The sequence below is a fragment of the Australozyma saopauloensis genome, chromosome 6, assembly GCF_035610405.1.
Source record: "Australozyma saopauloensis chromosome 6, complete sequence".
In the NCBI taxonomy this organism is placed as follows: domain Eukaryota; kingdom Fungi; phylum Ascomycota; class Pichiomycetes; order Serinales; family Metschnikowiaceae; genus Australozyma; species Australozyma saopauloensis.
In genome coordinates, this window is record NC_086136.1 from 53,619 (window position 1) to 66,252 (window position 12,634).

The 12,634-nt window shown below is 47.5% G+C and overlaps 7 protein-coding genes across 7 annotated transcripts; 2 read left to right on the top strand and 5 right to left on the bottom strand.

The window, feature by feature from the left end:
• Window positions 1–43: 43 nt before the first annotated feature.
• PUMCH_004593 (uncharacterized protein) lies at window positions 44–1,564 on the bottom strand (the record flags this gene model as incomplete). The annotated part of the gene is made up of 1 exon (XM_063023524.1): window positions 44–1,564. One exon carries the CDS (start codon window positions 1,562–1,564, stop codon window positions 44–46), a length of 1,521 nt encoding a protein of 506 aa, XP_062879594.1.
• Window positions 1,565–1,607: 43 nt separating this feature from the next.
• Window positions 1,608–2,189, bottom strand: PUMCH_004594 (uncharacterized protein; the record flags this gene model as incomplete). The annotated part of the gene is made up of 1 exon (XM_063023525.1): window positions 1,608–2,189. The coding sequence occupies one exon, from the start codon at window positions 2,187–2,189 to the stop codon at window positions 1,608–1,610; it is 582 nt and encodes a 193-aa protein (XP_062879595.1).
• A 1,534-nt stretch (window positions 2,190–3,723) lies between these two features.
• PUMCH_004595 (uncharacterized protein) lies at window positions 3,724–4,599 on the bottom strand (the record flags this gene model as incomplete). The annotated part of the gene is made up of 1 exon (XM_063023526.1): window positions 3,724–4,599. One exon carries the CDS (start codon window positions 4,597–4,599, stop codon window positions 3,724–3,726), a length of 876 nt encoding a protein of 291 aa, XP_062879596.1.
• A 982-nt stretch (window positions 4,600–5,581) lies between these two features.
• PUMCH_004596 (uncharacterized protein) lies at window positions 5,582–6,583 on the top strand (the record flags this gene model as incomplete). Its single annotated transcript, XM_063023527.1, has 1 exon — window positions 5,582–6,583. The coding sequence occupies one exon, from the start codon at window positions 5,582–5,584 to the stop codon at window positions 6,581–6,583; it is 1,002 nt and encodes a 333-aa protein (XP_062879597.1).
• A 40-nt stretch (window positions 6,584–6,623) lies between these two features.
• PUMCH_004597 (uncharacterized protein) lies at window positions 6,624–8,771 on the bottom strand (the record flags this gene model as incomplete). The annotated part of the gene is made up of 1 exon (XM_063023528.1): window positions 6,624–8,771. The coding sequence occupies one exon, from the start codon at window positions 8,769–8,771 to the stop codon at window positions 6,624–6,626; it is 2,148 nt and encodes a 715-aa protein (XP_062879598.1).
• Window positions 8,772–9,532: 761 nt separating this feature from the next.
• On the top strand, window positions 9,533–10,606 carry PUMCH_004598 (uncharacterized protein; the record flags this gene model as incomplete). Its single annotated transcript, XM_063023529.1, has 1 exon — window positions 9,533–10,606. One exon carries the CDS (start codon window positions 9,533–9,535, stop codon window positions 10,604–10,606), a length of 1,074 nt encoding a protein of 357 aa, XP_062879599.1.
• A 192-nt stretch (window positions 10,607–10,798) lies between these two features.
• Window positions 10,799–12,190, bottom strand: PUMCH_004599 (uncharacterized protein; the record flags this gene model as incomplete). Its single annotated transcript, XM_063023530.1, has 1 exon — window positions 10,799–12,190. The coding sequence occupies one exon, from the start codon at window positions 12,188–12,190 to the stop codon at window positions 10,799–10,801; it is 1,392 nt and encodes a 463-aa protein (XP_062879600.1).
• Window positions 12,191–12,634: the final 444 nt, after the last annotated feature.

Here is a 12,634-nt window from a genome sequence, read left to right on the forward strand (position 1 = left end):
GTTCGTAAGCGGGCGGGCCCTGATCCACAAGGAGGCGCTTGCATTAGCGGCCAACGTACTTCTTTTCGAAGAATCTGACGGTGTTGAAACCGACGGCTGCAAAAGCGGCACCAGCCTCGAAACCAATGTCTCCTCCAAACTCTCCGATTTTTCTAGCAATGACACCGTGGTACCAGACTTGGTTCATGCACAACACGACACCGGCGACACCGCAGCAGAAGCCGAACACACCGGCGTATCCGACCGGGTACGATCTCTTGTCGTGGAAGTTGAGGTAGTCGTAGGCGGCGAAGTTGCCCTTGTTCCAGATGAAGTGCTCCGACAAGGACATGGACTCGTAGATGGCCAAGTAGTAACCAATCAAGTTCATGAAGTTCTCCATGACCTCCTCGAACTTGTAGTAGGCAGGGATGCAGATGGCCAAGGTGACGAAGTTGCCGAAAATGGTCCAGAACACTCTGGGGATCTTTCTCAAGGGCGACCAGAACGCTTGCGCACTCAAACTGGCAGAGTACATGTTAGGGATGTTGTTGGCGACCGTGGACAAGGCGAGAAGCACACACAAGAACTGGCCAAAGCCGTGCAAGGAGTCGGTCACAAGGATGGAGAAAACCAAGCCACCAATGCTGTGCTCCTTGTACTGGTCGGCCCAGTCAGTGTTGGTCAAGGTACCGGTAGCACAGGCAGCACCCAAGGTCATGGTGAAGATCAAAGGAAGGAGCAAACCGCCGAAAATGCCGAAGAAAATCTTCACGCAGTTGGCGTTTCTGGGTTGGTACACGGTGTAGTCCGAAGCGTAGGTGGTCCAGCCAGTAGCGAAACCGAAGATGGCACCACCAAAGGACAACACGTTACCGGCGGTTGTTTGGCCGCCCACGGTCTCGCCCCAAGTGAATTGCTTCGAAATGGCCATTCTGGCGATGATAGCAATGAAACACACCAAGTTAGGAATCCACGACCACTTCTCATAGGTGTGGATCACATTGTAGCCGAAAAACGACACCACAATGGTACAGGCCACCAAGATCAAGCAGCCCGCCCAAGGAGGCAAGGCACCGTTGTTGACAATGTTAAGCAACTGCGCAGACACCATGATGTTCACCGCACCCCAACCGACACAGGCAATCATGTTAATAAATGCAAAGATCCTCATACCGTAGTCTCCCACCAAGAACTTCGACAAGATCATCTGACGGAGACCCAACTTGACACCGAAAATGGAAAAGAACGCCACGGGCATCGCACCGAGCGCATTGAAAAACACAATACACATGATACACTGGAACATCGACAACCCGAACACCGTGATACCGAGCGCTCCAAGCGAAAACGTCGCAATCACCATGTTGGCCGACAACCACATGGTGGCCGCGTTGGAGAACGACGTCTCGGTCTTCTCCTCATCGAGCACCAACTCCACACCCTTCGTCTCTGCGTTCAATTTGGCAGCGAGTCTGTTGACAAAACTCAAGCCCACAGCGACGGTTTCTGCTTCCTTAGGTTCGTACGACTCGTCGACAGAGACGTCTTTGAGAGAGTCCACGCGCTTTTCTTCGTCGGACATGGCACTGTTTTTTAGAATGAAAAATTTGAGGATTCCAGATATTTCACCGATGTCTTATATGATCACTGATGGTCAGCAGACGTCGATGACGGGCAGCGATGAGTAGGTAGAGCAGAGAGATAAGGCGATGAGATGGCGTCCTGCAGGGTGAGTGCTTTTTGCAGCCAGTGGATGTGTTTCCTGCAGGCCCGAAGAACACTATCTGTGACCTGATTGGCTGATGCACGCCATAGATACCGGCCAATGCCGCATGGTTTCCTTGTAGGGCATTGATATGCATGGGGCAGTATGTAGGCGGGATTGGAGAGGGAAGTCCGCGGCGATCCTGCCTTACCTGCAGGACCAAGAATTTGAGGTGAACAGAGATTAGAGCGACATCCGACGGAGGAAGTAGGAGATATGGATGTGTGTTTTTTTCGTGTTTCTCTTCTTTTGGTTCTTTGGGCAATTCGGGTCCCGCTGGATTCTCTGTGATTCTGAAGCTGCTTCGCTTCTCCGCCATCACCGAGCACTGTGCCGAGGAGCCGCCGTGCATCCTGCACCATGGCCGTTGCCTCCTACCATCCATGCCATTATCTCTGTCGCCAGTGATTTTGGGGCAGACATTGGGGGACATGGAACGCATTGAACGTCGGAATTGGGGAGGTTGGCGATGGTTAGGAGCTGTTTTGGGATGTGATTGGTTGAGCCCGCTTTCTTCTTTTTCTTTCGCCAATTGTGAATGGGGACGGCCTTTCGGGGTTACGCTCACTAGCGCATAGGCGGCGACGTCATGACCAGTCGTACGAGAACGAGAGGGTTTTTGGGGCTGCAGTGCGGCGATGTGATTGGTCACTTTAAAAAGAAGGTAAAAAAAGTTAAGGTTAATTATCACGATGGTTGGATTACTTAGTATGCACTAGTTCCTTTAGTGTATTGTAGTGGGAATACGTATTGGTAACCAACTGGTATGCCTAAGAAATGGTCTATGCTCTTAGTGAACCACGGCGTTTGACATTGCATGAATGGGGTAATGCAATTTAAAATTGAAAATGTTTCTGGTTTTACGCAGCTCGAGTTGACGTTTTTGGTAGTGGGCGCCGTTTATCTGTCAAAAATGGCACATTTCTGGGCAACCTTGCCCGCTTGAGAAAGCTCAAAGTGGAGTTTTTGAGTTTTTGAATGTGGAAAAAAAGATTGCAGCACCATAATTTCACACATGGTCTCCCACTGCATTACTCAGTATGGCTCTAAGCGGCTTGACTAAAGTTGATCGGACGGGAAACAGTATTTTCCGCTTGATATGGCCGCAACCGGGAGATCGTGTGTTTCTGTGGTGTTGAAGTGGATTTCTTGAAGTCTCTTGATACCGAAATTGTCTAATACTGATGACGATGGATTGCTTATCACGTACTCTTATTGGTTCAATTGACCATTTGAATTATTGTTTTCGGTTGGCAATCTTCTACTTCTCAAAGACTGAATTGGATGACCTTTGAATACTCTCTGTCTGATAATCGTCGGTTACTCCAACTACCTGCTTGGACTCCATCGAGTTTCGAAATCCTTGAATTCTGAATCTTTGAATTATTAGATCGTTTTGTCTCTAAATATTTGGTTTTGTGGTTTTGGGTCCTCTGAGTTGGCGGGCCTTGGACGGTATTGGTTCTGGGTTATTGATTATACGATTACTTGCAGATACAAGGAAACAAAACACTTCTGATTCTGCCAGATACTTCCAGTAAGCTTTGAATATCCAATTGGTCCTAAAATCTTAACTCACTCCTCTGTGGGAACTATTTAGTTTCTAGTCTCTGATTTAAACACACTAGCGCTCTTCAAACCAAAGGGATCTGATAAGCGCTTAAATCCAATCGAATATCACCACCGAATTCTAAATGTTTTCATCCAAGTTTGGTCGAAAAGAGATCAATTCTTTTGAGAGTCTCTAGTATTGCCCTTTCGTTATACCACCGACCAAATATCAATGATACCCACATAAACCTTGCAACAATCTCCTAAAAATAATGCACAGCCGACAAAATACAGTTCAGTTGCTCTTACACTTCTCAAGTAGTACAGAAAACTCAGTCCTAACACACTACATCCATCTATGATCTAGTATATTAACAGATTTTAAATTAAATGAAAAAGATAGTCTAGCATCGCACGCAACGCAATTATTTCCGGAGTCCAAAGTAAAGACCAAGAATAAGACCAAGAATGACAAGAATGAGAACACAGATGAAGAAACACCAGATCTTCTTCTTACGCGCCTTCTTGGCGCTCACCACAGCCTTCTGCGTGTGGCCAACACCCTGCTCAATATCATACTGCGCAGTGTTGATCTGCTCCTCGATCTGTTGGATTGGCTGGTCCTGCTCGATGACCAACTCCTCCATGTCATGGAACAACTGCGTCAACTCAGCCATGGTCTTCTCCAACTTCAACAACTCGCGGTGACGCACCTGGACCTCGTTCAACACCGTACGGGCCTCACCACGACGGTTGGACTGCATCATGGCCTGCTGGAAGATCTGCTGGGCTCCGCTTCCATCTTCTACAACTGCACGGAGCTCCTCGGGCGTGGCGTCTGGCTTGACGATCTTGAACTGTCTCTCGGCGTGGATCTTGGTCTGCTCACGGTTGTTGCTCTCGGCCAATCTGAAGGTCTGGATGAGCTCCAAAAACCGCTTTCTGGTGCTCTCGGCCTGGTCGGCCTGCTGCGGGTTTCTCAGCTGCGCAGCAAGCTGCTGCGCGTTCTTGATTCTGTTTTTCAACAAGCTCTGCAAGCTGCTGGCCTCCAGAATCAACAGGTCGATCTGGCGCGACTCGTAGTCGGCCTGTTCCTCGTTGAAGTCCAAGTCGTGGAGGTGCAGTCTCTGTTTGCGGGAAACCAACTCCACAAGACGCGCGTATTCGTCCAACTGGTTGTTGATGTCCTGGATCTCGTTCATGAATGCCACGAAGTCGTTGCCGTCGTCGTATTTGTATGTGTGCATCTCATACGAGTCGCCTTGGTTGGCGTTGTTTTGTCTTGCGTAGGGATTACTCATGGCGGCTTCGGCGGGTGTCGCGTGTGCGGTGTACTGGTGTCCAAAGAGGGTTTTGGCGGTGGAAAAACGGCGGTTTGATTCGGTGAAGGAGGAAGAACACGGAATAGAGGGTGTGTTTTGGAGGGAAATGGTGGATTATATGGGAGTGGGTGGGTGCGGGTGTATGCAGGCCGGTGCGACGACGGTAGAAAAAAGAGTTTGAAAAATAGGCTGTGCTTTGGGGCGGGAAATGACTTTTTTTTTCATTTTTTCTTTTTGGAGGTGGTAGGCATTGATTCGGGAGGAAATTTTTTGGCAGAAGTCTATTTTTGGTGTGATGTGCTGGTCTATTTTTAGCCCCTGTTTGATCGAAATCAGCCGTGCCGATTCGGTCTGATAACGGGATGCATGTGGGGATGTGAACATGTAGAGACGTAGAAATGAGGTTCAATTTCGGGTCTTTTTTGACATGTTTTTTTTTTTGTTTTTTGGTGTTGTTTGGTGTTGTCTGCTTGCAGTGTGGCGGAATCGAGGAATAGAACCTAGACGAGATCAAGTGGTTACTATTGGCCAGCGCGTAAGCTTTTTAATTTCTTTTTCATTTTTTATGTTCCAACTTTGTGTTGACGAGAACTCGGCGATCGAGAATCTTTCTGGCTACCGTTATTGGCGGTGATTCTAAAGAAGAAAGTAGAGCATTGTCGTGAATCTTCGCTATAATACTTGACGCCTTTTTTCTTGAGAATTTCATTTTACGTTTTTCTTCTCCATTCTTTTCTTTCAAAAAAATACCTATTTCACTCATCCTACATCATTATCTCTGATCCCTGTATCTCTTATCGAGATCACTATTCATCTTCACGTACGTACCGTCAAACTTCGACTTCTGCTGCCGAAGATTGCAATTCAATAGGCCAATTAGTTTTATTGGTTCTGTAGCTATTCCAAATCGACGAATCTGATTCGCTAATCTCTCTTCTTTGCCGATTTTTCACTCTGGTTCATGAAGTTCACACCGTCTCCCCATCAGGCCGCCGGCCACGCTGGAATTTTGGAGGCAGGCCCGGTGTTTGCCAAATTGACTGCCCAGCAGGAGATTGACTTTTACGCCGAGGCCAGATCTCGCCTGGACGACTCGTTGGACTTGGGTGCAAATTTGTACGACTGGATGCCCACGTTCATGGGAACGTTGACCCAGGGCGCTGTCAATAGTCCCGACGCAACGGTCATCAATCCAGATCAGATTTTGGTCGACCAAGTTGCTGAACAGGCTGCTCTGGAGGAGAAGTACATCGTGCTTCAGAACCTACTCTATGGCTACAAAAACCCATGTATTTTGGATATCAAACTCGGCGCAGTTTTAGTAGACGACACCGTGTCCGAGGAAAAGAGGTTGCGTTTGGCAAAAGTTAGCGCTGAAACCACCAGTGGCTCTTTGCACCTTCGGGTGTGTGGAATGAAGGTGTACAATGGCCAGAGCGACGAGAAACCTCCTCTTTTAGACGAAACCATCGCGGTGGAGTCTACGGACTCTGGAAAGTACTTGAAGTTCAACAAGTTCTTCGGTCGCAGCCTCACAATAGAGAACATTCAAGAAGGCCTTTCGCTATTTTTCGTGAAATCCATTGCGCCTGAGCTTCGCAAGGCACTCATCACCACGTTCTACCAGCGTCTCCAGCTTTTTTACAATTGCTTGGTAGATGCTGAGGTCCGCATCAAGTCTGGGTCGCTCTTTTTCTGCTACGACGCCGATCCTGCCCGGTGGGACCAATTACAAGTCGAGCTGTATGGCGAACAGGATCGGATATTCGATGAGGGTATTGCTGGTATGGACGATGAGAGTGACGCCGGGAGCGACGACGAAACCAATGCGGACTGTCCGCTCTCAAGACTCAAGTTCATCGACTTCGCACACTCCAAATTCACCGACGGACAAGGATGTGACGAAAACGTCATCGTCGGAGTCGAGAATCTCTTGAAAATCTTCGAGCAGCTCTTACAGTAGTATATTACGAATACACATGACCCTAGAATTCTTTATACACTTACAACAACTTGGTAATCTTACCAATGGCAATGGTGGTACCTTGATCTCTCAAGGTGAAACGACCCAATTGCTGGTAGTCAGCGTAGGTCTCAGCGCAGACAGGCTCGTTGACCTCCAACACAGCGATGATCTTCATACCCTTCTTGGCAAATGCAGGTGGCTTCTTCGACTTTCTGTTTGTTCCCTTCTCCAACTTGTGCTTCAACTCGAGGAAAGACACCTCCTCAATGGCAGTATGCAAGTGCATGACACAGGAGAAACCAGTGGACAAGATCGACTTCAACTCGACAATGGCGATCTGGGCCTCGAAACGGGTCACGGTCTTGACTGGGTTCTTTGGAGAAGTCAACACGTAACCCTGCTGCACATCTTCTTCTTCAATACCTTTGATCTTCAATCTGATTTGCTCACCACAGAAGGCAGCCTCACACTCTTGCTCGGTCTCGTTGAAGATAGCAACAACGTCGACAGGGGTTCTGTTAGGCATCATCAACACAGTGGCGTTCTTTTTAAGGTGACCGGACTCGACCTTACCTTCAACGATGGTACCCATGTCCTTCATTTTACCGGAAATTGGCATCATGAATGGAGCGTTCATCAGACGGTTCAAGGTGTCCATGCTGTCCAAGTACTCCAACAAAGCTGGGCCAGTATACCATGGACACTCTTTAGCGTTGACTCTCTCCTTCAAACCGGCACCGGAGTATCCGGAAACAGGCATGAAAATGACGTCGTCCTTGGAGTATCCGACACCCTTCAAGAAGAGACCCAACTTGGTGATACAGTCCTTGTAACGATCCTCGGACCAGTTGACAGTAGGGTCGTCCATCTTGTTGACAACAACAACAATCTTGTTGACACCCTGGGTCTTGGCCAACAAGGCGTGCTCTCTGGTCTGACCACCTTTCTCGAAACCGGTCTCGTACTCACCCTTTCTGGCGGAAATGACCAAAATACCCACGTCGGCTTGCGAGGCACCTCCAATCATCTCAGACACGTACATCTTGTGGCCTGGAGCGTCCAAAATGGTGTATCTTCTCTTGTCGGTCTCGAAGCAGGCCTTACCAACCTCAATGGTCTTACCGTCGTTTCTCTCCTCTTTGTTGGTGTCCATGACCCAGGACAAGTACCAACCCTGTCTACCGGCGTCCTTGGCCTCTCTCTCGTACTTGTCGACGGTACGTTTGTCCACAGCGCCAGTCAAGTACAAGATGTTACCACCCATGGTGGATTTACCGGCATCGACGTGGCCCATGAAAATGATGGAGATGTGGTCTTTTCCGCCATACATATCCTTGACAACCTCCTCGTCGACCTCTTCTTCCTGCTCTTTGGCAACAACATCGGCAGAGGACACTGGGGTAGACTCCTTGGTAGAAGCTGGGGTCTTGTTGGCAGGAGTAGCAGCCTTGGCCTTAGCGACCGGCTTGGAAACAGCAGGAGCGGCGGCGGCGGCAGTAGTGGCGGCCTTTGGCTCCTCGGCGGCCTTTGGCTCGCTCTTTGGTGCAGCCTTCTCCACAGGGACAGAAGCTGGTGCTGGAGTAGACTCCTTGGACTCGGCGGCTGGCTCAGCAGCAGGAGTCTTCTCCTTGGCGTCGGCCTTCTCGGTCTTATCGGCGGGCTTGGATGCGTTGGCCAACTTGATACCGGAAGAGGAAGCCAACTTCAAGGTCTTCTTTGGTTTGTTCAAAGAGGCCAGTGCAGAGGCCTGTTGCTTCTGGTAATCGGCCAAGGACATACCTGGGGCCTGTGCAGGTTGGGCGTTGTAGCCACCGTATTGGTTTCCGTATTGGTTGTTGTACTGGTTTCCATATTGGCTATTGTACTGGTTGTTGTACTGGTTGTTGTACTGGTTATTGTACTGGTTCAGGTACTGGTTGTTGTACTGGTTTTGGTACTGGTTTTGGTTGGTGTACTGGTTGTTGTACTGGTTGCCGTATTGGTTGTTGTACTGGTTTTGGTTTTGGTACTGGTTCTGGTTTTGGTACTGATTAAATTGATCATTGTAGTTTTGCTGGTATCCCTGAAATCCACCCAGAGGAACGAACGCTTGGGAGTTTCCTGCATTGAAGTTCTGTTTGTCGTTCAACGAGGCATTGTTCATGTCCTTGGCCAAATCGTTGGCATTTTGGGAAGGGTCCGACATTGCTGATGGGGAAATGGGGTCTTGAAAATGAAGAAATGAGTACCCGATGTGGGTCACGTGACCTGGCTGCAAAAAAATTGGTATATGTTATTCCAACGCAGCCGCAGCGGATTGTAATTTGGGAAATTCGAAGGTTCTGATACTTTTTTGCGGCTAATTTGTTGGCTATTTTTGTTGGTGGTGGATTGGGTGGTTGGTGTGTGAGGTCAGGCAGCACAATTGACTAATTGATGGAGAATGAGCAATCCGATGAGTAGACCAATTATTTGGTGAGTCGGTGAATTGCTGTGGGAAAATTGAAGTGTTTTGGTAATTGTTCTATTTGGAAATTGCACATGATTTGATTTTGGCTATTCAGACGGTGGTCTCTGCTAGCAGTCCTGATAAAGTGTAGATAGTGAGTATAGCGGACGATGAATTCAGGAACAGCGATAGACTTTATACTTTTGTGAAATTATGAATGTCAAATAACTATTATTTATTTCTTTTCTGTTCATATTCCTCCTAAAAACCACCCCCACTCAGTACCTATACCTACAACTAGGAGTACCTCTCAAGACCGTATACAATGGATCAATTTCAATTAAATAACCCACACTCAACAAAAAATCCTCTAAATTCCCAAAAATATACACGCCACCAAAAAAAAATCTATATTACACGTCAAAACACTCATACATTACCTGTCCTCGTCACGTGACTTGTGTATACCTGTACTGAAATTTGCAGCCCAATTCAAACCAAACCAAACCAAACCACAAATGCTCGCCGATCTTTTTCTAGCGACGCTCTGGCTCGTCGGCCTCGTCGCCGCCCTCGACCCGTACCACGTCCTCGGCATCTCCCGTGACTCCGATGACAAAACAATCAAATCGGCCTATCGTCAATTATCGAAACAGTACCATCCAGATAAGAACCAGGCGCCCGGAGCGCACGACCGATTCATCGAGATCGGCGAGGCGTACGACATCTTGAGCGACGAGCAAAAAAAACTGAACTACGATCTCTACGGCGACCCCAATGCCGGCCAAGGCCAAAATGGACACGGGTTCCAATTCAACGACATGTTCAACCAATTTTTCAACGGACAAGGCGGCCAGCAGGGTGGGCAGGGCAAGAAGCGGTTCCAGGATGCTCTGATTGACTTGCAGGTTGGTCTCAAGGACTTCTTCAATGGAAGAGACGTTGACTTTACTGTTCAAATGAATAACATTTGCGAGTCCTGTGAGGGGTCTGGCAGTGCCGATGGGCAGAGGCATCAGTGTAGTAAGTGTAATGGAAGCGGAGTGGTGATTATTCGTCGGCAGATTGGGCCCATGATTCAGCAGTTCCAGTCCCATTGTGACCAGTGTAATGGGCAGGGCTCCACGATCGCCAACTTGTGTCAGGAATGTGGTGGAGGCGGCACAGTGCGGAAAACAAGGAAGGTGAATGTGTTTTTGTCCGCTGGAACCCCTAGAAATCATGTAGTTACTCTTGAGGGTGAGGGAGACCAGCATCCTGACTATCTTCCCGGAAACATGAACGTGAAGTTCGTAGAGACGCCGCTGGAAAACTGGGGCTTCTATAGGATCGGCGACAATTTGTACAGAACGGAGCCTCTCACCTCGAGCGAGGCGCGCAACGGAGGCTGGAAGAGGGAAATTAAGCTCTTTGACGATGAAGTCGTGGTGATTCTGCGGGAGACCGGGGTTTCCGTTATGGATGGCCACGTTGACGTGATTGCCGAACATGGAATGCCCAAGCTGAATGACAATACCGAGTTTGGTAACATGTATGTCACATACAAGGTCATTGCAGTGGGTGGTAAAAAGTTGGAGAAGGATGAATTATAGAGATACATAGATATGTATACCCGAGAAAGAATAATAGAGATGCATAGGTATGTATACATGAGAAAGAACAGTAGAGATACATGGGTATGTTTACATCACGAAGTATAATAGAGATACATAGGTATGTATACACGAGGAAGAATAATAGAGAAACATAGAGATGTATCCCCTAAAGATTGATCTAGAACACCACTACTCTGTCTTCTCCTTTTTACGCTGGAATCTGGTGAATACTGAGGAAAGTACGATGAAGATACCAAATATAAGAGCCGCCGTGGTGGCCAAATTGATCATGGTCGCACTTCCCTCCAACGTTGGAATCTCTACAGGCAACGTTCCTCTATCCGACAAGTGATAGAACACACAGTCATCGGTGAAAAAGCCCTCAAAAGAGCCGCCGATGTTCTGTTTGTTGTCAAAGGCCGACTGGCTTATGATGTGGCTGTCGCTAATCGCATCGCATGCGTAAAACAAAACTGCTTTGTCTATTGTCTCTGTGACATTCGAGGCAGACTTGTTTGGAAGCTGGTACCGCGAGTGTAGTGTCAAGTCTAGGTCTGAAGCGCTGTCAAGCTCCAAAAGAAGCTCTGTTCCCCATTCTTCGAGCGAATAAGCTGGTAACTCGAGGTCTTTGGTGCCGTGTTGGGCCAAAATGGTGACGTTCTCTGGGATCTGGTACTTGTCAAAGAATACAGATTTGTTGAGTGTCAAGTAGGCGAACAACTTGCAAGTATCGATGTCGTGGTCAGCGGGCGCTTGTGGAATCAGTGAGATAGACAACACAGGGTGTAGACCCTTGGGATCGATCAGAATGTTGGCGCTTGGCGCAGAGAGGTATCTATGGCGAGGTTTTGTGTGGAAGACCGTACGCTGGATTTTAGGGTCGCTACTCTCATTGTTCTCATTGAGTATCACTCTCACGCCGGAAAGAATGACTTCATCCCGGGAAGAATGAGCTTCTACAGTAAATACACCCACCTCCGCATACTCCAGGATGTCAGAAACATCGTACGAGGTGAATGTTGTATTGGGATTGAACAATTTGAGGGTGGTGGAGTCGGAGGTTTGTACGTAGTCCAACGACGTCCACAGATCTGCCACAACAGAGTGAGAAGGCAAATTGGAGAGAGCCGGGATCTCGGAGCTATGATAGTACAACGAATTGAGCGACTGGATCCAATTTCCAGGTTGCACGGCCATCCCCAAAAGGTCTTTTAGAATTACATTAACGTCATCATAAAACAGCTTCTGATGCTCAATTCCGGCTGAATTTGGCTGAGCATATACATGGAGCCCATACTGATACGAGTATGCAAAAGGCACGGACCAATTGTGTAGTTTATGGTCGAGTTCGTGGGCCCTATTGATTTGGACTCGAAGTTGAGAGATATAAGAGCCAGAAGTCGACGACCACGAGTATTTTTCCTCCACGGCGCCGTTGACGCCTGCATCAAAGACCAAGCTAGACGATGTGATATCTTTTACCGAGACTTCATCTGCGTTGGAGTGGATTAGAGTGATTCTTCTTCTCATAGTAGTAGTAGATAAGAGAATAGTATGGGGGAAAGTATATGGGTGAAACATTCGGAGGAGGGAAGCAATTTGGAAATTTTTTGCGAACAGTTATTTTGATATAAATAAAAAGTGATTTTTCTTCTTCTTCTTTTGCTTTTTGGCGGCTGTTGTTCGTTGGGATTTGCTTCTTTATTAGCTGTGTAAGAGGAGGTGGTCTAAAGAGAGCACTATAAAAGATTTCGATTAATTTCAATAACAATTAAATTTATTGGATTATAAACGCGTTAATTCTATAGACATTGACGCGTCAGAACTTATGAGTTCAGAATAACCTATCATTCTATAGACTTATTCTAACTCATCAAAGATCACATTGGCAAAAACAGCCAATCTGAAGAAAAAAGCAATTCCCACGATACATTTGAATAATGAAACAAAAAAAATTCTTCATTCTTCAGAAGTATTTCCACCGACAGTTTCCTTCTATTTGACGTCTGTTGGGATCGCCATTAT